This window comes from Gracilinanus agilis, chromosome 3, assembly GCF_016433145.1.
Source record: "Gracilinanus agilis isolate LMUSP501 chromosome 3, AgileGrace, whole genome shotgun sequence".
NCBI classification, from domain to species: domain Eukaryota; kingdom Metazoa; phylum Chordata; class Mammalia; order Didelphimorphia; family Didelphidae; genus Gracilinanus; species Gracilinanus agilis.
In genome coordinates, this window is record NC_058132.1 from 265,823,491 (window position 1) to 265,847,943 (window position 24,453).

General features: G+C 37.2%; 1 protein-coding gene across 1 annotated transcript in view; it reads left to right on the forward strand.

Annotated features, from left to right (window-relative positions):
* Positions 1-24,453, forward strand: part of PLA2R1 (phospholipase A2 receptor 1) — a 177,301-nt gene that overhangs the window by 48,026 nt on the left and 104,822 nt on the right. Inside the window, exons 3-4 of the mRNA XM_044666572.1 lie at positions 2,239-2,412; positions 19,330-19,503. Of these exons, the coding sequence (XP_044522507.1) occupies positions 2,239-2,412; positions 19,330-19,503 (348 nt within the window). The remainder of the gene's footprint in view (positions 1-2,238; positions 2,413-19,329; positions 19,504-24,453) is intronic.

Here is a 24,453-nt window from a genome sequence, read left to right on the forward strand (position 1 = left end):
CAAGTAAACAGCTGTGACCAGTGAACCTTCAACAGTTGCACAATAATGCTATTTGTGTGAGCTGATGCTCTCAGAAGGAGGCAGAATCACCTACCCTTCTCACAGAACACTGGTGCTTTTATTTGGTACCTTCCCACCTTTGCAACATTCAGTCATCCTCCTACACCTAGAATGCATCCAGAGATAGGATCTCTGTAGGATGTAATTCCCTGAATATGAATAAAAAGTGGATTGAAATAAACAACTGTGTCCCTAAAGAACTGCAGCATATCTAGACTATTATGGCTAGGGCTCCTATCCCTTTGGGCACAAGAAGCCCAAGAGGTACAGGAAATATTTGGTAAATAATTACCTATCTACTGAAATATTCCAGAAGTAATAGTGCTAGTGATAAAAATTGTGGATTGGAGTGAGAAAGATGAGGTGGGTATGGTGCAGGGTAAAAAGAGAAGGAGCTTTATGGTTCATCTGAAGATTTTGGAAGAGAGAGTTGAAAGAATAATTCCTCTTGATGAAAACCAAATCAGTGAGGTTTAGGTATAAATTCCTGTACAAACTGAACTAGAAAATATCACTGATAATGATCAATTACATGCTAAAATTAATTAATTTCTCAATTTTATTTCTTATGTTCATGGTAAATTCAAGAATTTATTTCTTTTCCTATTGAATGGAGTTACTGGAAGATTTACTTAAATCCAGAGGCAGTAGAGACTAAACAAAGTAGAAAATTATGCATCAGAGGAAGGGGAAGCTCCAGGCTCAAAAGATATAATATGACATATTATGTCATGTATCTGTCATAATGTGTGGAGATTAATTTATTTACATGTATGCCCATATAGATTATGTGTATTACATGTACATAATTATTTGCATGTTGTCATCTCCACTAGAATGTGAGCTCCTTGGAAGTAGGAACTGTGTTTTATGTTTAGTTACTGACTAAATGACTTTGAACCCTCGGCATTTAGCACAGTTCCTGGCAGATAGTTAAATACTTAATAAGTTATTGATGACTGACTGACTGAAATCCTGGCCCAGTGCCCTACGTTAAAAGACTCTGGCTAATAGCATGAAGCCTCTAAAGGCAAAGCAAGCCTTTTCTCCATGCCTATCCTTATGACAGGAGGAGAGAATTGAATACTTCCCAGAAAGCAACAAGTTTCCTCCCTTGGTCCCCAAGTTTCGCTGAAGTATCAATGGCCCTTTTGATTTAGAATGGTGGAACAGTGGTAGGGTACAGCTGTCCATCCTCACTGGCAAATCTTTAGAGGTTTCCTAGGACTTGATATGTATTTTTATTTTGATTATTTATTTTCATTTTATAAGCATTTAATTTTTCCCCTTACCTGAAAAGACACCTACACAAACCAAACCAAGACACAAAACCCTCATAATATATATATACATAGTCAAAAATGCTAATTCTTACATTGTCCGTGTCCAAAAATGTGTATCACATTCTGCATATTTAGTCCATCTTCCTTCTATCTGGAGGTCAATAGCATGCTTCATTACTGGACCTCTGGCACAACTGTTGGTCACTGCACTGATCAGAGTTCTTACATCTTTCTAAGTTCACTTTTACAACATTGTTCAAGAATGAATTGCTCCTCTAGTTCTGCTTAATTCATACTAGTCTTCCCAGGGTTCTCTGAAACCATTCCCTTTGTTCTTTCTTAGGTCACAATAATATTCCATTATTCTATTCCATTTATATAAAATCTTTTGTTGAGCCCTTTCCCTGTTTATGAACTGTACAATTATTTTAATAGCATGGTGTAAGTGGAAAGAGCATAGGACTTGGAAGTCTGGACATATGAATTTTCAGTTTTCTATACCACTTGCTGACTGATCTTGAACAAACATAAGTCCTCGCTTAGCCTTTGTTTCCTCATCTGTAAAATGAGGAAGGTAGATTTGATGGCTTCCAAAGTCCCTTCCAGCTCTGAATCCCTGATCCTATGATATACTGGCCTCTCAGTTTCAGTTTTCCCTCCTGTAAAATAAATATAATAGTAGTTTACTAATGACCTCATTGGATTACTATGAACATCAAATGAGGCAATATGTCTGACAGCAACTTGCAAAATGCCAGATAAAAATAGGCTGCTATTGTGAGCCAGAAAATAAGTGTGGCTGGAGAAGTATGCACCAATATTTTTTCTTGAAAAAGGAAATTCAGGGGATCTTTACTTGACCAATTTTCAACTTCTGTAATTTTCTTTGTTTTAGAATTATACACAGTGAAAGGAAATTCCCATGGAATGCCATGTGTGTTTCCTTTCCAGTATAATGACCGATGGCACTATGAATGTACCAGAGAAGGCAGAGAAGATGGGCATCTGTGGTGTGCTACAACAAGTCGATATGAAAAAGAGGAAAAGTGGGGATTCTGCCCAGATCCCAGTAAGTATGATGATCTTTTATTCTCTACATTTAGCAATGGGAAAAATAATAAATTTAAAGTTTCTTGTATCTGAGAAAAGCTAAGGGAATTATATTTTACAGCCTGCACAATCATTTCCATTAATGCTGAATTAGATATTGCTATTACTTTGCCATGTTTCTCCACAAATATTCTGTACTGAGGTTGCTATGGTGCAAGACTTTTGAATTTAGACATGCAGAAAACTTAAAAGCATATGTTGCCCTTCTCCTCCCCCATCCAGTCACTCATGAAAAGTGTCCCCTTCAAGGATAGTCCTGTTTTAGAGTCCTATTTTTCTTTGCTTCAGAAGATGTTAATTAAGCATTCTAACTAAGAACCTTATGCGAGTCTTATTCTAAATTAAATTACAGTCTTCAGTGCTTTCATTAATAACAGCTTCCTTTAAAGAGACATCAAAACAGACTTGAAACATACATTTATTCCTTCAATACACTCCTTCTTTCATGGACTTCTTTAATCTCACCAAACCCAGACTTTTTCTCTTCCCACTTGGATCACCTTGGCTACCCACTTCTGAGGAAGTTTCTGTGTTTGACTGGATAATTCACACCATTCAACATGAGTACATAGTGGCCCTTTGAGCCATGTCCCCAAAAGGACATGTCCCCCTCCAATTAACCTGGAGACTATATCAATTATCCCATACTCATTTTCTTTTTTTTCTAAGCTTTTCTTAATATTTAGCTAACATAACTGTAACTGATTCATATTGACCAAGATCACCTTCAAAACCTGTTTACCTTCCTAAGAATAAGAGGTCCATCTTCTAATCTATACTGCTACTGCATAGGAGCTTAACGTCTCTTCTTTCAATGTTTCAACAATTTTTTTTCAGATAACTATTATTGATCCATTAAAGTCTATTTAATTATTTTTAGCATTGATGGTATAGAGATGTAGGCATAGTGGTTCCTCCTAGAGTCAGGAAGACTTCAGTCTGAATCTCTCTTCACTTGGTTGTGTTGCTCTTTGGTAAGTCAGTCATTCAATCAATAAACATTTTTTAAGTGCCAACTATGTGTCAGGTGCTGTGCAGAATGTAAAAAGGAAAGGGAATAACTGAGGAGGGACTAATTTCAGAGTTGCCAAGATCTTGTAGGATAATGAGATCCCAGAGACTATGATAAAATCCGCATGGGAATTGATGAGATGGTTGCCCTGAGTGCCCTTCTTAAAGAGAAGCTCTGAGAGGAACTCTACTTTCTATTTCTTCTCTACTGTCTATTCCTTTCTAATCAGAAGAAGCAGAGAGGTCCAGGAACAGAGTACTGAGAATGTTTAAGTTGCTGGATTAAATTTCTCTGTGACCTTTGGCAAGCCATTTAGCCTCTCTTGGCCTCAGTTTCTTCATTTGTAAAATAGGGAAAATAATAAATGACACCTCTCTGACAGAGTTGTTGTCAAATTCAAGTCAAACTAAGTAGTATACATACAGCATCTTATATTGTCAAAGAACCATGGTAACAATAAAGGCAAATATGATTATTCTCAGCTTTTGTTCATGCTCATGGAAATCATATTTTTCAATGGATAGAATTTTCTATTGAAAACTTCACTGTTAAGATAGGCTTATCCACTAAACACATCTCTCAACTACTTTCCTATGTCTTCAATCAATCCATCAGAAGGTAGCCTAGTGGCTCTGAGTGCCCCACAAGGCACTGTGCTAAGTGTTTCTGGGGGATTCTACATGCTACAAAACACAGTCCTACTGCTAAAGGAGTTTATAATTTTGGTCAAAAAACAGGATTAAAGAACAGTTAGAGGAATTAAATTAAATTTGATATTGATATAAGAAATATGTGATTGGAAGAGCAAATCAGCTGTTTTAAAAATGTCATTCATAACTAAATCAAGGATAAAGTGTATCGGCACTAATGACTTTTTCTTCTTATTTGTTCCACTCTTCCTTGCTAGCAGGGTGGATAAATGCCTAGATTAATGATTTTTAAATGAGGCACATCCTGATAAAGTTGATAAGTAGACAGCATACCAGGACATTTAAAACTATTGCCTTCTCCTGATATCAGGAAGTGGCCCTGTCCCCGAACCCTGCCACTTGAATCCAATTAATATCTCCTGCATGGAGACTGTGGCTTTGTGGTGCCTAGGGCTTTTGCCTTCCCAGATTTGCTGTTTGCTTAACATCCTTCAGCTAAGGAACTTCCTGTGTTTGACAGCCTGCTATAGCCTGCTCCCCTGACCTTTCTTTCAGACATCAGTAAGCCAGATTTATTTCTATAGTGTTAAGTTACAGTTACAGTTTTCTCTCTTTTTTTGATGCTTTCTGTTCTGGAGGCCAATAAAACAGAGAATTCAGTACCTGAAACCTGACTCCACAAATTACTATCTTCATGGAGGCAGACAATGACAAGGTGGTTGAAAATTTAGCTTGCATCCTTTAAATATTTAATTTGGTCATACACAACAATGTGAGTACTCCTTTCACAGCTGTAGGTTGCAAACCATTCATGCGCTCACATCTTGTAACAATTCTTATCCATTCATTTTTATAAGTTTTCTGTAGATTCTCTCCCCACCATACAAAAGTCTTTCCTCTACTTTTAATTCTCGAGGGTACCAGAGTTTCACTTAGTATGTTTGTCTTTTATCTCTTGTTCTCATTTTCTGATAAGGCCACCTCCCTTTCAAGGCAAACCTATCCTTGATGATGTATTTTATGTGGTGTCTTGCATGTTAATGATATGCTTTAGACTACTTAAATCCACTGTACATCATTCTTTTGCCTTTAAATGAAATGATATTTTGATTCTTCAGAAATAGTAAAGTTCCATGATTTTTTTTAAACCTTTACCTTCCATCTTGGAATCAGTACTATGTATTGGTTCCAAGGCAGAAGGGCAATAAGGGCTGGGCAATGGGGGTTAAGTGACTTGCCCAGAGTTACAAAGCTAGGAAGTGTCTGAGGCCAGATTTGAACCCAGGACCACCTATCTTTAGGTCTGGCTCCCCATCCACTGAGCCACCCAGCTGCCCCCAAGTTCCGTGATTTTTAACCATATAAGTCCTAAGGAGATTATTAGTGTTAAAAATATATATAGGATTCTATAATGAAGGACAGATTGTATAATTTTTAAAAAAAATACTCCATGAATATTCTTTGTTTCCTTCTGTGTTAGGATTTCTAAGAATCTAAGACTGTAGAATGATATTTCTTTGGTCTTGAAACATAACGTAAATAAGCAAAATTTAAATACTGTTTTTGTGGCCTTGTTGGTAAGTACCAGCCCACAATTCACTTTCTTACTTGGTGCGAGAAAAGCTAAATATCTCTTTAGATCTTGAAATGTAAATATTTGTAAATCTCTGGGATTTTTTTGCAAAATAAGCAGATATGTTAGAGGGGTTTAGTAGATGTACAATTGACTGAAGCATCAATCAACAATTAGGAGTTCTTTTTGGCATATCAACTTAAGGAATGTAACACCTGCCATCTTCTAGGACCCAATAGAGCATGACAATACTTCCATCAGGAACTTAAGTGATCAGAATAGAGTGAGAGCCAGGAATTTTTCAAATTGGGAGGTCATAATAACTAGGGTAGGATAAGCATTCATAGTGGTCTCTACCAGCTGATGGGCTGGTCAGGAACAAAGCCTAACTAGGATAAGTGTCAAGTAGTATGCTAAGGGTAGAAAGACAAACTGTAGAATATCAAATTGAGGCTCTCTAGTAGATAAAGTGGCATGGCTATTAAATATGATAAGTATGGTATAGAATGCATAGCTAGAAAAAGTGTACAAAGACAAACTGCCACAATTACCTATTTTTGTCTTGATCTATTTCATACATACATATACACACTTCCTTAGTGTGTGCCAAATTATGTCATTATGAGCGTGGTTATTGAATAACAGTAGCATTTATATAGTGCTTTAAGATGTGTGTGTATATGTATATGTATGTGTGTATATATATATATAGTTTTGTTCTCTACCACCACTCTGCCAGGTAGGGACTATTATTATCACCATTTTACAGAAGAAAACTAAAATTTAGAGGGATTAAGTAACTTGCCCAGGGCCACATAGCTAGTAAGTATCTGAGGCAGATACTTCAAATTCAGATCTTCCTCACTCCAAATCCAATAGTCTATCCTCTATGCCACCTATCTTCCTATTAATTAGCAATTAGAGATTGGACTAGAGATTAAAAAGAACAAGATGCCTCCTACTTTGTGTTTCTCTTAATTCTGTAACTATTCAAAGTCCCTTTTTACAAGTATGGAACAAGGTCATCCCCCTCAGTTCTTTTTTACTTTTCCTTCAAATTATAAGAGCTCTTTAATTTCTTTTATAGTTTGGATTATAATTCAGTACAGTTAACCTAATCTAATCCTGATACCCTGGTGTGACACATACTGAAGGCAGGAATGTTGTGACCTTTGATTAGAACAGGAAACCCAATAAAAAATCCCAGAATCTTTGAGGAAACAAAACCCCAGATAGCAATGATTATTCAAGGGTTTCTTCTCTGTTGGTGAAAATTCTCCCATATTCAGTGGACTCATAAGGCCATTACAACAATTTCATCCTTTTCCCACGAAAGCAATTTGATCCAACAAACATGTGTTAGGTAGCTAGTATGTGCAGGGTTCTACCCTGATGATTGTTATGGTGTGGAAGTGTCTTTGGAAGCTCTCAGTCAAGCATTCTTGATCCTTTTTCATTCAATGATCCCTTGAAAATCTGGTGAAACCCAATTTTTAAATGCATAAAAAATATAGAGGATCATGAAGAAGAAAGAAATTATATTGAAATGTGGCCTGTAGACAGAAAGACTTGAGTCACATATGATCTAGCAGCCAGTCTACAATAATTTCAAAGCTATGATGAGCATAGGCAGTATTTTGAGATATCTGCAACAACTGTAATGTGATGAGAAAGTACCTGTGACTTCTATTGGTAACAAAGTCACAGGTACTGCTATTATTGTAATTTATTGCCTTCATTCATAATAGAAGGAATTGCTCAATTTCAGTTTGAGAGTAGTGAAAATAAACAAACAAATATATATACATATATATTTTTTTCTCCTTCTAAGTTCACAAGATCCCCTGAAATCTATCCAAGGCTCTTTTGGTATTCCATGGAGCTCAGATTAAGAAGCCTTTTTCTAAGGTTATGACAGTAAATTATGATCTCTGGCACGTCGTACATTGAAGAATTGGCAAGGCTTCTAGGACAGGCCTGATGACAGATTGTCTCCCTAGAAATCTGTTGAGTTCCAGCCTCCTCAGGTGAGAAAAGGTGCCAAACGTTGCTTTGACCTCAGACCTTGTTCCTCCTATCTCCTGCTGGCGCAGTGGGTCAACTGAGAAAAGGTGGCAAAGAGTTGAGCCAGGTATCTTCCATCTGTGCCAAAACAAGGCAACTTCTGCCTCCTACTGCCTGCCCTATCTCCTAAACTATGTGTGGGGAACCTCCATTGCAAAGAGGAGCAACATTCACTTTGACTTCAGGAATTCTATCTCCTGTTGTACATGGCCCTTGGAGGAAGAAGAGGAAAGGTCTTGGGGAATTAGTCTTCTTTTTCTTACTCTGTAGGTTCTACTTCCAGCTTAAGCTACAGCTTTTTTTTGCCTAACCTCCACTTTTTGGAGGTAAGAGGAATATTGAAGCCAAACCTTCCATCTGATCATCTGACCATGTGTCTCCTACTTAATACTGCTCTTCTGTCCAGCCCAGTCTCCAGTCTCCTCTGGGAAGCAGAGCAGCATTCGGTGATGGCCATTTTCTCACCTGGTTATACCATTCTCATCCTAGTAATTCTGAATTCCTATAAATCATCATCCAGTTCTCATCCCCCACTCTCTACCTCTCAATTCCTTATTTCCATTCTCCTCACTTTCACTTCACAAAGTTTCTACCAAACCCTACCCAGATTTTCCACTATGCCCTGTGCATTCCACTACTGCTTATGGAACAATAAATTTCCCATTATACTAAGCCTTTTCCTCTCCTAATCCTTCCATTTTCTAGCTATTACTGAATCCTGGCTCTCCTAGGATGATACAGCCCCCCTGGGTACCTCAGGTCACTAGTCAAGGCAAGAGAGAGAATATTCCATGCTCCCCATTGCCACTTTCAAGTTCTTCCCCTACCTTCATCACTCAGCAGATTCTCTTCCTTTGAGGTGCCTGCTGTTCATATCTGCCACCCAAACAAAATCCTGGTAGCTTTTGTCCTCACAACTCCAGTTCACTCTCCTTCCTTTCTTAGTGTGTTTGGTATAATGCTCCCCATATTTTCTCTCCTCTCCAACTCTTGTTCTCTCATACCAGGAGACCTACATATATATTGACTTAACCTCAAATTCCCTAATCATTCAGTTCTTCAACCTACTCATTTCCCATGATTATATCCTTCACCCTATCTCAACGATGTGCAATGATGATTATAACTCTGATCTTGCCATTACCCCAAATGTATTACTTCCACATTCATGAATTCCAAAATCCCCTTCTCTGACCTATAATTGATTGGTTTTTTCAATAATCATAATCCAAGGCTCTTCCTCTGCCTTCTCTTACCAAATCTGTACTGTGACCTCCAAACCCTCCTAAATTCTCTCCTAGGCCATGTCCCCTGCATTAGCTATTTTCTCCCCTTTTCCCTATCTTAGTCCTTGGTACACCAAATCAACTCTCTCCACTGTCCTATTCTCTTGAGTCCTAGCCTTCTTATCATATCATCGTGCCCTATAAACTTGCTGCTGAATGAAGGTTAAATGGATGATATTAGAAAATAAGTATTGTTTTATTAGTTTAGAGGTAAGAAGTAGAGAAGCTGGTTTGAGGAAGAATTGGAGTTTCAAACAGAGCTGAGCCAGAGTGTCAGTTTCAAGGTGTAATGGTTTTTCTGTGACAGTTACTCTCTCTAGGAGGGGCAGCTGGTCTCTAGCAGTTGACAGAGGCACTGTCAGAGACTCTCTCTCCTGTCTGAGATAGAAGGAAAAGAGGGAAAGACCTGAAGGAGTGTTTTCTTTTCCAACTTGGGAAACACTATTGACTATCTATTACTGTTTTTATAAATTGTTTCAACTCTGAGAAGACCAAAGAAAGACCTGGTCTTTGGTTCAGACTGAGTCTGCTAAGGCTCAGAGTCCTAACTTGACTCTTGTTGAGACTCAACCAGCTAGCCTTTGTTATATTTAGGTGAAGTTTAGAATTATAAGGATAATAATGGTAGTTTATTTAGAATAGTAAAAATTTGTGTTAGATCAGAAAGGATTAGTATAACCTGTGAAAACAGGAAAAGCTGTTCCTTGCAGAACCAGGGAGTTTTATTTGGGTGGAGTTAGAATCCCATAGAGTTAAAAATCCTTTTATTCTTATATATTTTCAATAAATAGTTTATTTTTCACCTTTTGTTTTTATAAGGTAGAGAAAATCATGTGACCATTCTGAGTAGGTCCACTACACAACATAATCTTAACTGGGTCCTTATTGATGCTAGGCAATCCTTCTGTACTTGCCTTATCAACTCACTATCCCACTCTCTACATCATCTCTCCAAACCTTTTCATCCCTCTTCAAACTTCTCAGGGCCCTCCTCCCCACCCCTTGCCTCATATTTTACAGAAAAAAAAATTGAGGTCATTCAACATGAGCTCCCTCTTCCTCATCTTATATTACTCACATAACTTCTGCCACTATCTCTTCCTGTCTCACATGATGAAGTGCCCTTACTCTTTACCAAAGATAGACCCTCTAGCCTCTTACGCAATCCTATTTCTTTCTGACTGCTGAATTCATTCTCTTTTCCTTAAACCCCATCCCCTTCCTTATTACTGTAGAGGGCATTTACATCTTCCAATATCTCAGGCTTATAACCTAGGAGTCATTCTCTACTCCTCAATATTGTCATATCTAATCTGTTGATAATGACTATTGATTTCATTTATGATGTCTCTTGAATATGCCCCCTTGTCTCTTCTGACACTGCTACCACCACTCTGGTGCAGACCCTTATGCTCACAACTGTACCATTGCTATAGCCTGCTAGTGAATCTGCCTGCCATTATCCATGCAGACCCTAAAGTGATTTTCCTAAAGCTAAGTTCCAACTATGTCAACCTCCAGCTCCCTGGTCTCCCCCTCACTCAATAAACTTCAGTGACTCCCTATTGCCTCCAGGATCAAATACAAAATCCTCTGCTTAGTATTCAAAAGAATTTCATAACTTAGCTTCCCCTCTTACTTCTTCAGCCTTCATTTACCTTACTCCATACCACAACTATTTAATCCAATGACATTGGCCTCATAATTGTCCCACAAATAATTTCATCTCTCAATTCAGGGCATTTTCTCAGTCTGTCAACCTTGCCTGGAATGTTCTCTGCTATTGGCTTCCTTGCTCCCTTTAAGTCCCAACTAAAATCTTATCTGGTATAGGAAGCATTTCTCAACCCCCTTTAAAGCTAGTGTCTTCTTTCTGTACATTATTTCTCATTTATCCTCTATGTGGTTTGTTTATACATATTTGTTTATCACTTCCAAACCACAGTCACCCCCAATTAGATTGTGAGCTCCTTGAGGGCAGGGTCTCTCTTTCCTTTGTATTCCAAAAGCTTAACAGTATCATGCCTGGCACACAGTAGGTATTTAATAAATGTTGATTACCCACTAGGAGTTTATAGTATATTGGGGGGGGGGGAGGGTGGAATTAGAGGATAAGGCGTGAACACAAAAACTCTGATAAAAATGAGAACGTGATTAAATATATAATACATTGTTGAACTCAAGTAAAGTGATTTGAGAATTTCAAGAAAGTATGGATTACATCTAGTTGGAGAAAAAGAAAGAAGACCTCATAGAATAGGCAGCACCTGGGTTAGGCCTTAAAGGAGAGAAAGATGTTCATTGTTGGTGACAATAAATGGTTCATTGTTGGTGACAACACTTCCCTATGAAAAAGGCAGCTTTTGCTGGCCCTTAAATCACTCTGATTCGGCAAAATCTAAGCATCTGAGACTGCAGTGGGCTTGTTGCTCCCTTCTCTCCCCTTATCCACTAAAATGGCGAAATGAGAGGGAAAATTACTAAGTAGAGGAAGGGAAAGCTCACAGTCACACTTAGTTACCCCATGTTTGGCAAAGCTTCCCCAGAACCTCTGAAAGACTCAAAATTTTACCTCTTAGTGGTTGTGTGAGGAGTCAATGGGCCACCTTGCAGCCACCTCAAGGAAATGTCCCTTTCCTAACAACATAGCATCCAGGGGAAAATATGTGGGACCTTAGGAAGGGATTCAATTCAATTCACAATTCATCAAGCATTTATTAAACACCAACACTATACAAGAGAGCATGCTAGGAGCTAAGAGTAGGAAGCTAAAATGAAAAATAGTACATGTTCTTCAGGAATTTAAATCTATTAGGAAGATAAATTAATATATCATTTGAGAAGAGTCAAACTTGATCTGAATTTTGAAGGAAACTAAGGATACTAAGACATGGAGATGAGGAAGTAGTATATTCCAAGCATGCAAGACAGTCTATACAAATGCATATGGGAAAGTAGGGCAGAATGCGAAATAAGTCTAAAAAAAAAGTAGGTTGGAACCCGTGCAAAGAGTTTTAAATGCCAAGTTGAAGAGATTGTATTTTTTCCTAGAGGCACCAGGAAGGAACTAATATAAAGATTTTTGATTAAGGGAATGTCATGGTCAAACCTGCAACTTGGCAAGATTATTTTATTAGCTGTGAGAATGTTGATTTAGGAGGGGATAGACTGAAAGTCGGAGGGTAATGTAATTACCTAGACCAAAGGTGATAAGAGTTGCCAGAACAAGAGTATATAATTGGAAAGAAGGCAATAGATATGAAAAATGTAGAATGTGGAAGGCAGTGAGAAGCAAGGGTAAGTGAAGAATAAGAACAACAGTCCTGCTACTATTCTGCTCTCCCCTCTTCCAACACAGCCTGGCACAAAATCTCTTAGAATGTCAGTATCCTAAATTGGCAGGTCCAATATCCCTCTTGGAAATAACTGGTTTTGATTACCAAAGGATTTGGTCTGCATATTATATTACATAATTTGCATTAGTAAGTGGTTAAATTTGGTTTTGACTAACATGACTTTTCCCTGAGTAGTCAAGAAGGTAGGGTGGTCCATTGGAAAACCCGTCTACATTTAGAATTACAGAACATTTGAGGTTGATAGACTAGCCACACCACTTAACTATTTGTGTGAAAGTGAACAAGGCACTTCACATTTCTTGGTCTCAATTTCATCATCTGCAAAATGAGTGCAATGGACTAGATGACCTCTAAGATGCCCTTGAAATCTGTGATCCCTAAGAAGAGATTGACATTTTCCCCAAGTACCCCTCTATTGTGTTGAGAGCCTAAAGAGCTCCTCTCTCCCCTCTCATCAACTCTATGCTGCCTCTTACAAAGGCAGGGCATTCATCTCTACCAATGAAGAGAGAGTTCTTGTAACCAATGGAAGGGGAGTTACATTACTTTGGATTGAAGACTAAACAAAAGCCTACCCAAAAAGTAAAATTTTAATCTGTAACATAAAAAAACCTGGCTTAAAAACCACACACTATCATTAAAACCAGACTGTATAGGCGGCAGCTGGGTAGCTCAGTGGAGTGAGAGTCAGGCCTAGAGACAGGAGGTCCTAGGTTCAAACCCAGCCTCAGCCACTTCCCAGCTGTGCGACCCTGGGCAAGTCACTTGACCCCCATTGCCCACCCTTACCAATCTTCCACCTATGAGACAATACACGGAAGTACAAGGGTTTAAAAAAAAAAACAGACTGTATAGTATTGAAAGAATCCTAGCTTAGGAACCAAAGGACCTGGGTTCAAATACCATCTCTGATGCTTATTACCTGTGTGACACTGGGAAAGTAATTTAACTAACCTGGGCCCCAATTGCCTCAATAACAAAATGAAGGGACTAGACTAGATGACCTTTGAGGACCCTTCAAGATCTGGATCAAAATTCATTGAGATGCTCCATGCATAGTGCAGTGCTGGGTATACTATGCTGGTGATACTCAGAAGTGGAAGATTTGAGCCAGCTGAGGAAAAAGAACACGCATATAGAAGATGATAAATTGCAGTACAAATCAGAATATAAACATGTTTTTAAGATCAGCATATTTCAAAGGCCAGGCAAATCCAACAGGGAGGCTTTTGGGTTGTTTTGGCAGTAGAGTGGTTTGGAAACTTGGAATAAATATCAAGAAGCGTGAGAAGCAAGAGAAAATTTCCATCCTAACTGGAGCTGCTAGTGAGCCATGGGCCCCAGAAGGCCACTTTTATAAATATTTTGGAAGTTTATTCCAAACTTCATAATTGACAAAAACATTAAAATAAGAATAGAAAATAATCATATATGAAACTATAAATCCCATTATCTTCTTCAGGTAATGCAAAATTTTTGTTAAAGTTTTTTTGTCATTGTTAAAATAAGCATATATTTTTGTTAACGACACAACCACCTGCTTGCATGTCACTGTCCGAACTTTTTCTTTTTCCAGATTTCGTTGTTATTTATATTTTATGTTGTGATAATCAATGTGTTATTTTTCCAATTCTTTCATATTTACTTAATATTACTTCATTTAAGTCTCCCCATATTTCTTAGCTTAACCTTTTATGTTATTAATTTATTTTGTTCTACACTTGTATTTTTACTGAGGTAGGGATTAAGAAAATTCCTTTTACCAATGAAATTAGACTATTATTCTACAAATTAGAGCATTTGCTTGGGTTCACTGAAGAGTTAAATGTCTTGCCTAGGGTGACACAAGTGTCAATGACAGGATTTAAATTCATATTTTCCTGACTAACAGCCCAACTCACTACCCATCATGCCATCCTGACTTTTTTTCTTAATTATTCTTAATATCTGTCACTTTATGGGGTAATAATGCTACATTATATGTATGAAACAGTATATTTTGCCATGCTAAAGAGTTTTGCAGCTCTTATAGTCATTTTGGATAGCATCTTCCAGAGCTTTAGAAAACAAAATATGCCCAATTGTAGTTTAGCAATGGAAAATGATAGCATGTATGTTGAAAAACAGCGTAGCATTGTGTATGGGACCTTGAGCCTGAAGTTAGGAAGTCCTGATTTAAATCATCAACCTCTCAATGTTTCAGGCAACTTTTCATTAGAAACAAATTTTATAGCTACTGTAAAAATAAATGTAAATGAATTGATTATTGATTATAAACTAATTACATACTCTGCTTGTTGTGCTTACAAAGTATCTTCAGTTTATATAATTGAAGTGAAGCTCATAAGTGAATTTCTTTTCAGGGCTAGGTGCAAGGATGCTAAGGCAACTCTTATTATATAAAAATAAAATATTTATTGAGAATAAAAGGATAAAAAAAGGATTTCTAACTCTAAGGGATTCTAACTCCACCCAAATAAAACTCCCTTGTTCTGCAAGGAACTGCTTCTCCTGTTTCAGCAGGCTACATTGATCCTTCCTGATCTGACTAACCCAAAATTTCACTATTCTACAATAAACTAACACTATTATCCTTATAAGAATTTATAAAAATAACAAAGAACAGCTAGCTGAGCCTCAGCAAGAACCAAGTTAGGACTCTGAGCCTTAGCTGACTCAGAGTCTAAACTAGTGATGGGCAGCCTTTTGAGCTTGGTGTGTCAAAATTCGCCAAATAACTCAGGTTCTGTGTCACCTCGAGAAAAAAAACACATAATTTCATGATATTTATAGTTTAAATAACAAAAATGTATAATTATGTATAACTATATTTAATAAACCAAAACAGGTAAGTTAATATAGGTAGAATTGTCATCTATAATGCACAGAGTGTCTACACAAACTACAGCAAATGTTTCATCCTTGGCATGTGGCCCCATACTTCTCTGTATGTGGCCTCATGCAGTCACGTGTCATCAAAAGTGGCTAAGTATGTCAGTGCTGACACATGTGTCATAGGTTTGCCATCACTGGTCTAAACCAAAGACCAGGTCTTTCTTTGGTCTTCTCAGATATAAAGACAATTTATAAAACATCAATATATAGTCACTAGTGTTTCCCAAGTTGGAGAAGGAAAATCACTCAGCTCCTTCAGGTTTTTCCCTCCTTTCCTTCTACCTCAGACAAGAGAGAGAAAAGAAGATGTCACCTCCTCTCAGCACTCTGAGAAAATAACTCCTCCTCCTCAGAGTAACTGCCAGAGACTGTCACAGAAAAACTGTTAAACTGTCAACATTTGACACTGACACTCTGTCTCAGATCTGTTTAAAACTCCAATTCTTTCTCAAGCCAGCTTCTCTACTTCTTATCTCTAAACTCATATAACAAGACTTAATTTCTAATATCATCCTCATACGACCTCTTTGGATGGAGTTCTCCACACTGATTATTTCTGGCACAACCTAAAATCCTAAAACCACAGCATTCAGTCATTATAATCAAATGTGTTTGCTATCTTATTCTTCAGTCTTCTATCTTATTTCTTTCAGAAAGAAAGAAATGTGTTTATTATATGCCTGCTATGTGGCAGGTACTGCATTTAAGTGCTTTAATAATATATCATTTATAGTCTTATGAACAATGCTCCAAGTCTCTACTAATTAGATAAATGTAAATTAAAACAACTCTAAGGAACCACTTCTCACCCATCAGATTGGCTGTTATGACAGAAAAGGAAAATGATAAGTGTTGGAAGGATTGTGGAAAAATTGGAACACTAATGCATTGCTGGTGAAGTTGCAAACTGATCCAACCATTCTAAAGAGCAATTTGAACCTATGCCCAAAGGGCTGTAAAACTGTATACATCCTTCAGCCCACTAATACCACTATTAGGTATCAAAGAGATTTTTTTTAAAGGAAAAGGACCTAAATGTATAAGAATATTTATAGCAGCTCTTCTTATAGTGGCAAAGAATTGGGCATTGAGGGGATGTCCATCGTTTGGGGAATGGCTAAAGAGGTTGAGGTATATGATTATTATGAAATACCATTATGCTATAAGAAATGACAAATATGTTACTCTCAGAAAAACCTGGAAAGACTTACATGAACTGATGTCAAGTGAAGTGAACAGAACCAGGAGAACATTGTACCCAGTTACTGCAATGTTGTACAATGACTAATGATCAATTGTGAATGACTTAGCTATTCTCAGCAATACAATGATCTGACAGTTCCAAAGGACTCATGATGAAAAATGCTATCCACTTCTAGAGGAAGAACTGATAAAGTCTGAATGCAGATCAAAGCACACTTGTTTTTACTTTCTCTTTTTTTTTTCCTTCTGGGTTTTTTGTTTGTTTGTTTTGGTCTGTTTTTTCTTTAACAACATGACTAATAAGGAAATGTGTTTTCCATGACTGCACAAGTATGTCCTATATCAAATTGTTTGCCTTCTCAATGAGGGAGGAGGAGAAGGAGAAAAGGAAAGAATTTGAAACTCTGAATTTAAAAAAAAATGAATGCTAAAAATTAATTTTATATGTAACTAGGAAAAATAAAATATCTAAATTTTAAAAAAGAAATGATGAAAAGAAAAAAATCTCATTGGATCCTCACAATGTAAGAGATAGGTGCTACTACTATGCCCATTTTACAGGAGAAAACTGAGAGAATCTGCACAAAGTGACTTGCCAAGGTTCACATTTTAAACTATTCAGTTTCTAAGGCCAGATTTGAATTTAGATCTTCTTGATTCCAAGACCAGTGCTCTATCCTCTGCACATTTAGCTGCCTTGCCTCTATACATCACAATGCACCCATATTTGGTTATCCACAATGAGGTTCTTGCCTATGTCCTCCCATAAGTTTGGGAAAGGATGTCCTCTGAACATTCTGGAGAACTTTCTGATGTGACAGTTGGACTCTTCTTTTGCTCTTGCAAAATGAGGATAATAATAGCACCGATCTACTAGGGTTGCTGTGAAGATAAAATAAGATTATATTTATAAAGTACTTTGAAAACCTCAAAGTAATTCATAAATACTAGCTGTTATTAATATTGTTAGTAGTAATAAGGATAAATGTTTGTTGGATTGAATCTTTTCCAGCCTATTCATTATATAGATGAGGAAACAGGCCTAGAGAGATTAAGTGATTTGAAAAAGAGCACCCAGAGAGCAAAGCCAGGATTCTACCCCAAATCCTCTCTCTCTAAAGCTAGTGTTTCTGGATTTATCAATGTTTTATGGAAACATTTATCAGAGCAACAAGCTTCAAAGAGAAGCCATTGGGCTTATTCCTTTATTTCCATTCTACCATGCTGCTTCCTTGAATAGTCACCTTCTGATACCATTTAACCTTTCATTGCCCATGACACTGCATTGGTACAGACTCTTATTATCTTATGTTTGGATTACAACAGAGGTTTATCTTCCCAAATCTGTTCTCTCTTTATAACAATCAATTCTGTATCTACTACCAGATTAACTTTTCCCAAGAATCACATCTAACCTGTTAATTCTTTTAATTCCCTGTTTCTTATGGCATCAACTCTAACTTTCTTTATATAGTTTGTAAGACCCTTCAGAACCTAAACCCACTTTATTTCCTTCATTTCCAGATACTTATTCTCTTCTGTAGATGAGCTGTCCTCATCATCCCACAAATTATGGACCATGCTTATTCCCACTTCTGTCATTTTGCTCACATCATTCTCCCTGCCTAGAGTACTCTCTCATTTTTTTTTTCTGCCTTTCCAAATCACCTCATCCTTCAGAACAGAGCCCACATTCCCTCTCTTTCAAGAAGCCTTCTTATTACTCTAGCTCTCACTTGGATCTTTTTCTTCCAAATTTTTACTGGATTTATTTTATATACGTTCTAATCATGACTTTGAAATATATACTGCCTTTCATCAGTTGTATGCTTATCCTGGCTTGATCAACATTTTTCACACTCTAAAATACTTGGGTTCTTATTTCAGATGTTTATAGTTCATGGTTTATGATGTTTTTGTTGCTGTTTTTCCTTTTCACCTTGGTTTATGATTTTTTAAAAGATCTAATGTAAATATCATCCCAATTTGATAGGGATTTTCTCATGTTTCATGGGAATGGCAAGCTCTAGGCCCCATTCATGTGGTTTATTAAGTTTATTTTTAATTATGTTGTGAAATTCTTGGCTTGCTCCTTGAAAGTGGAATTTTACACATCTCCCTTTTGACTGAAGGAGTTTCCTTCTCTAAATTGTTTGCCAGAGTTAAAGTTTTCAATGTTCATTTTAAAACTTTAATTCGTTTGGGATATACCATGCAATATAAAAATGGATTTTAGCTTTTGTAAAATAAAATAAATATGAAGCAATCTATTTGTACTCTACTTCTTGGAAAGGGCTAGAATTCTAGACACCCTACAACCAAAGTTGTTATTGCCAAATAATTTTTTTTTTAATTCCAAGCCAATTATGTCAAAAAGAACTCTTTAAGTCAGTATGAATTGGGAGCAAAGGTTCAAAGTGGTGACACTTTACATGAACCCTGCAGTTTATAAAAACGCATACGTCACAACTTTTCTACGAATAAATTGCTTCATAATTAATGCTTAAAGAAAGGATTAGAACCTCATCATCAAAAAATTTCATTTATGTTCTTAGATGAGACAATTTAATCCAATCCAGTTGTATGGGAGAGAATTTGGTCATGAAGAGATAATTAGGAATAAAGACCATGAAGATTTATATATTTTGCCTTTTGAAGGTTGTATCACTATAATTATTTTTACCCAGATGCACTTTAAGAATCTATCAAGATAGTTAGTTATTCATTATGGATTAATTTTGTTAAACTATGTTTATGGCACTACTAAATTAGATGAATGACAGATGCTGAACAGAGAAAATAATTGTGGTAATTTTTCTAACAAACTTTGTTTTTAGCCTCCACAGAGATAAGTTGTGAAGTTTTCTGGGAGAAGGATCCTAATACACGTATTTGCTACCAATTCAATCTCTTTTCCATTCTGTCTTGGTCTGAGGCCCATTCTTCATGCCAGATGCAAGGAGGTGATTTACTAAGTATCATGGATGTGACAGAAGAAAATTTTATAAGGCGTAAGTAGATAAATGGTTCATATTTATGTCTGCCCAGTTAAAATAACTGTTGTCAGTAAACAAGTCCATTTCATGGAAAACCATTCCCAAAAGACTAGTGTGGATATGAAACCATTAAACAAAAATTTGAAGTGGTTTTCCCTATTATCGTAGTGTTATATTGCTTATTTTTCCACTTGGCATTCTGGAAAACCTTTCTCACTTTTTTCTCTGAACTTTAGGGAAATGCCAAAGGGAGTAAGTAAGATCAGTTTATTAATAAGGTGCACTTATAGAAGGAAGAGAACTCCTGTATGCCCTTGGAGTAACCCCAGCTAGGGCAGAGTAGATAGAATGCTGTTTCCAGAGTCAGAAAGACTCATCTTCCTGAGTTCAAACCTGACATCAGACACTGGATTAGACTTACTAGACCCTGAATGGACCATTTAACCTTGTTTGCCTCAGTTTCCTCCTCTGTAAAATGAGCTCAAGAAGTAAATGGCAAACAATTCCAGTATCTTTGCCAAGAAAATCCCAAAAGGGGTCATGAAAAGTTGGAGACAACTGAAAAATAATTGAACAATAAAACTATAAATGTCCTTTTAGCTAACTAAATTTCAACTTACTCATTCAATAGATATTTATAGACTTCTTTGTGATAGGTTCTGCAGTGCCTACTAAACAAATACCATATGTGGCCCTCACCACCAAAGCTGGTTAGATTCGAGATCTAAATGGGTACAAACACATGAAAAGTAAAGAACAATAATGAAAAGACATAATAATATAAGGTGTCTTTAGTTACATTTGTCCTGAACTCTGCTTTCCCCCTGAGGTGAAAGGTAAATGAAAGTAGTATTCTTTTTTTCTTACTCTTGAGATTAAAGCAATATAACACAAATATCAAGTTGTTTTTTGTTTATTGTGTTTGCCTTTGAAGATTTCCATTTGAAGCTTATGATATATATGATAATTATTTAATATATTTAACATATTATTTATTTAATATATTCAGTATAAATAAATTGCTATGATAAACATTTATAAATATATAAAGGTCTTGGATATATACTTTAGCATACCCTTGCTGTTACATGCCAAGATTTGTTAAGGATGGGGTCAGAATATGTGCTTGTACACATGAGACTATACATACATGTATTTATACATATGGTTTAGCACTTTTCAAATAATATCTCATTTCATCCTCACAGTGACCCTTAGAGATAAGTGCTGTTTTTATCCACATTTTACCAGTGAAGAAACTGAGGCAAACAGAAGTTCAATGTTTTACCCAGGGTCACACATTTAGTAAATTTGTGAGAATGGATTTGAAATCATCTTCCTCACTCTGGGCAGATCACTCTGTCTCCTATCCTGTCTAGGTGTGTGTGCATGCACAGATATGCACAAGCATGTATACAGGTGTGTATGAATCACAGGTGCATATTATTTGTTCATATAGGTTATATATACCCAGGCATGAATATAAGTATATATGTGTACTTGTGAATCTTTACATCATACATACTGTGAAGGGTTAAATTTTGGGGAGTAGGAGTTTGAACAAAAGCCAGAGTGCAGTTCATTAAGTGTAAAACAGTTTATTATTAGGAAATATGGATAGGAAATAGGAAGAAGGAAAGTGAAAGTAATCTTAAAATAGCTTGTAACTGTACCCCAGATCCCAAACCTAACTAAATTTTTCTAAACCAAACCCTACATCTATCTGCCTCAGAGGCAGCGTCTTCTGCTAGGCCAAAGCCCTCGCCTACTCTCCTACTCTCACTATCTAATCATATAAATTCTATCTATCTACCTTATCTCCCAGGTTATTAATAATAGATAAAGGCGATTAAGGCCTTCATTCCGTTCTCTCTCTCCAACCAGAGAGAGTGCCAGCAGCACAACCTCTCCCCAGGAGACACAGAGACAAAACGGCCCTTCCCAACTCTCTCCAACTGCCAGACTCCCCTCAGCCACACCCTTCTAACGGTCCCCTCGGCCACACCCTTCTAACGGTTACCAACTGACAGGTGGCACAGCAGGGGGTCTCTAACGGACAACCTGCCCAGCAGGGTGTCTCTGACTGAAAAATATTATTGCTCCTTTTCTTCTTAAATATAAAAAAGGAGAAATTAATACAAATTCTCTTAACAATACACGTAAACCTAAGACCTTTATAGCTGTTTTGTGAAAATGGGTATATGAATATAAAAATGTGTGTAACAGCACACCCATGAAAATATTGCCACATGCATGTATGCATGTTATTGTTCGTGTGTGTATATGTTGTGTGTGTAAATATAAAAACAAAGTAGAACACAAGCCCTATTCTCCCATTTCCTGTCTTTTTAAAATATTGCCAATCTAAAATTATACTTTGAGATTTATTCAGCTAGTTGAAGCTTATTTACAAAGGCAGGAGAAGGGCAGCCTTTCTTTCAACGTTAGTAATCATTGCTATAGATCTGTGTGGAAATCTTTGTGCTATACTATTTCTAACATTAATATTTCCTCCTTTGGAAACTAGAGACCTTACATTTCACCCTGTTTCATATTTTTAACTCAATAGTGACAAAAAAGATGGCGGAAGAGCACCAGACCATTGTGATCATCTCAGCTTTCATCGGGTTGGGCGGTGCCCAAAGAGATTTTGGTGTGCCCTAATGCCTAATGCCCTAGTTTACAATTAGATAAAGGATGATGACCTTTTCATTCTGGTTCTAAGCAGCACAATTATGCTAAAAATAGCCATTGAAATCTGGTATTATTTACATTGTGTAAAGATAACAAGTAACTGTAAATAATATGTCAATATAGCAAGTAAATCAGCCAACAAGTCTTTATTAAGTGCTTGCCATGTGCCAGGCCCTGTGCTAAGTGTTTGGATGTAAAGAATAAACAGTCTGGGCTTAAGTTGTTTGTTAGACTGGGAGACCCTTAAGAGCAGTATCTATCTTTTGCCTTTCATTGTATCCCTAGAACTAGCTATTATGCCTGGCACAAACATTCTAATACTGTGTGTGTGTGTGTGTGTGTGTGTGTGTGTGTGTGTGTAGCCAGAGAAAGGGAGAAAAGGAGGGAAGGAGAGAGAGGGAGGGAGGGAAACAGAGAGAGGGAGGAGGAAGGAGACAGAGAGAAAGGAAGGGAAGGAGAGAGAGAGAGAGAGAGAGAAAGAGAAAGAGAGAGAGAGAGAGAGAGAGAGAGAGAGAGAGAGAGAGAGAGAGAGAAAGGGAGAAAGGGAGGAAGGAATAAATACAGTATAGATGGAGACAGATTGCAGAGCTAAGCAACTACTAACCACTGGGAGAGGGTAGGACTGTCAAATCCTACAGAATTTGGGATTTGAGCTGAGTCTCAAAGAAAGCCAGGAAAATCAAGAGCCAGAGGCAATGAGAAAGAGCATTCCAAGGTTGGAAGACAGCCAGTTAGAAGGCATTTAGGAGATGAGTGTTGCATTTAAGGAACAAGAAGTAGGTCAGAGTAGTTGGATCCCAGAGAAAATAAAAGGCAGTAAAGTAGAAGTCATTTGCATCAAACTCAAAAAGGAAGGAATCTCTGTAGGCTGTATATTGACTTAGAAAACGACAAATTAACATTGTTTATGCCTTACTTGTATTTTTTTATTTTGTTAAATATTTTCTAATTACATTTTAATCTGGTTTAGTCCTCATTACAGAGTTTTGTGGTCCAGTTTAATACCTCTGGTGTAAGCACCACTAGAAAAGATGGGGCTAAGTTGTAAAGGGTTTTATTTTTTTAAAACCCTTATCTTCCATCTTAGAATCCATTCTGTGTATTGATTCCAAGGCAGAAGAGCAGTAAAGATTAGGCAATAGGGGCTAAATGTCTTGCCCAGGGTCAAACAGCTAGGAAATGTCTTGGGCCATATTTGAACCCAGGACCTCTTGTCTCTAGGTCTGGCTCTCTACCCACTGAAACACCTAGCTGCTCTCTATGAATGGTTTTAAATACCTACAAGAAGAGTTTTATATTTGATGTTGGAGGTAACATTAGGGAACCACTGGAGTTTACTGAATGAGGGAGAGGGAATGACAAGGTCAGATATGGGCTTTAATAAAAACCACTTTGGTTAGGTCACACAGTTCCTTCCCTCATGGAGTTTAAAGTCTTAAAATACAGATGCTAGTATTTTTCCCTCATTATTAATATATGCTTCTTTTTTCTTCCTATTCTCCCACTAGGACCCTAGTACCTTTCAGTTACCTAGTATATTGTTGAAAGTTGTGCTGATTAATCAATTTAAGGAGGACACAGTGTATTATTTACATTACATGTAATGAAGAAACTTAGGAGAAGCAGGGTGCTCCTCATGCCTATTCTGCTCAGTTTTAATTAGTTAACTTAGGAGGGTGCTTCACTATTCTCTTTTTATTTAATGTGTTCAGTGTTAGCCCATGTCAAGTTTAGGAAACTTCTCTCCTTGGTAAACTAGGGCTCAGATGTCTCCTGTGTAGTGTTGGTACTTCTTTTGACATAGTTTTGTGCACTTCTCTCACCACTCTGTCTCATAGCTAAGGCTCATGAGTCTTTCCCCTCACTCAGTGATAACATTTATCATTGGTATGTTATATTGCCTTTGGAGTTAACCTCTCAGTTAGACCCAGAGTCCTAGCCAGGGAGAGAGAGAAGGATTCTCAGAAGATCTGACTCCAAGGATGACAAAGTTTAGGAAGAAAATAAACCTGTGGTTCTGAGAATAAAAGGCTTCAGACTGAATTTGAAAGTTGACATGGTAACTTCTTTCCCAGGGGGAACTATCTAAGGTCCTAGAGTTTCCCCCTCTAGTTGTCTCTCACCCTGTGGACCAGTGCCCTCTGACTCAACATCTGTAAAGGTCTTACCTAAGCTTGACAAACTCTTTCAACAGGTGCTCTTGCCCTTGATTTCTATCTAGCCTACCTTTGACTAATCCCCATGCTTCCTACTTCACTGATAAAATCATTG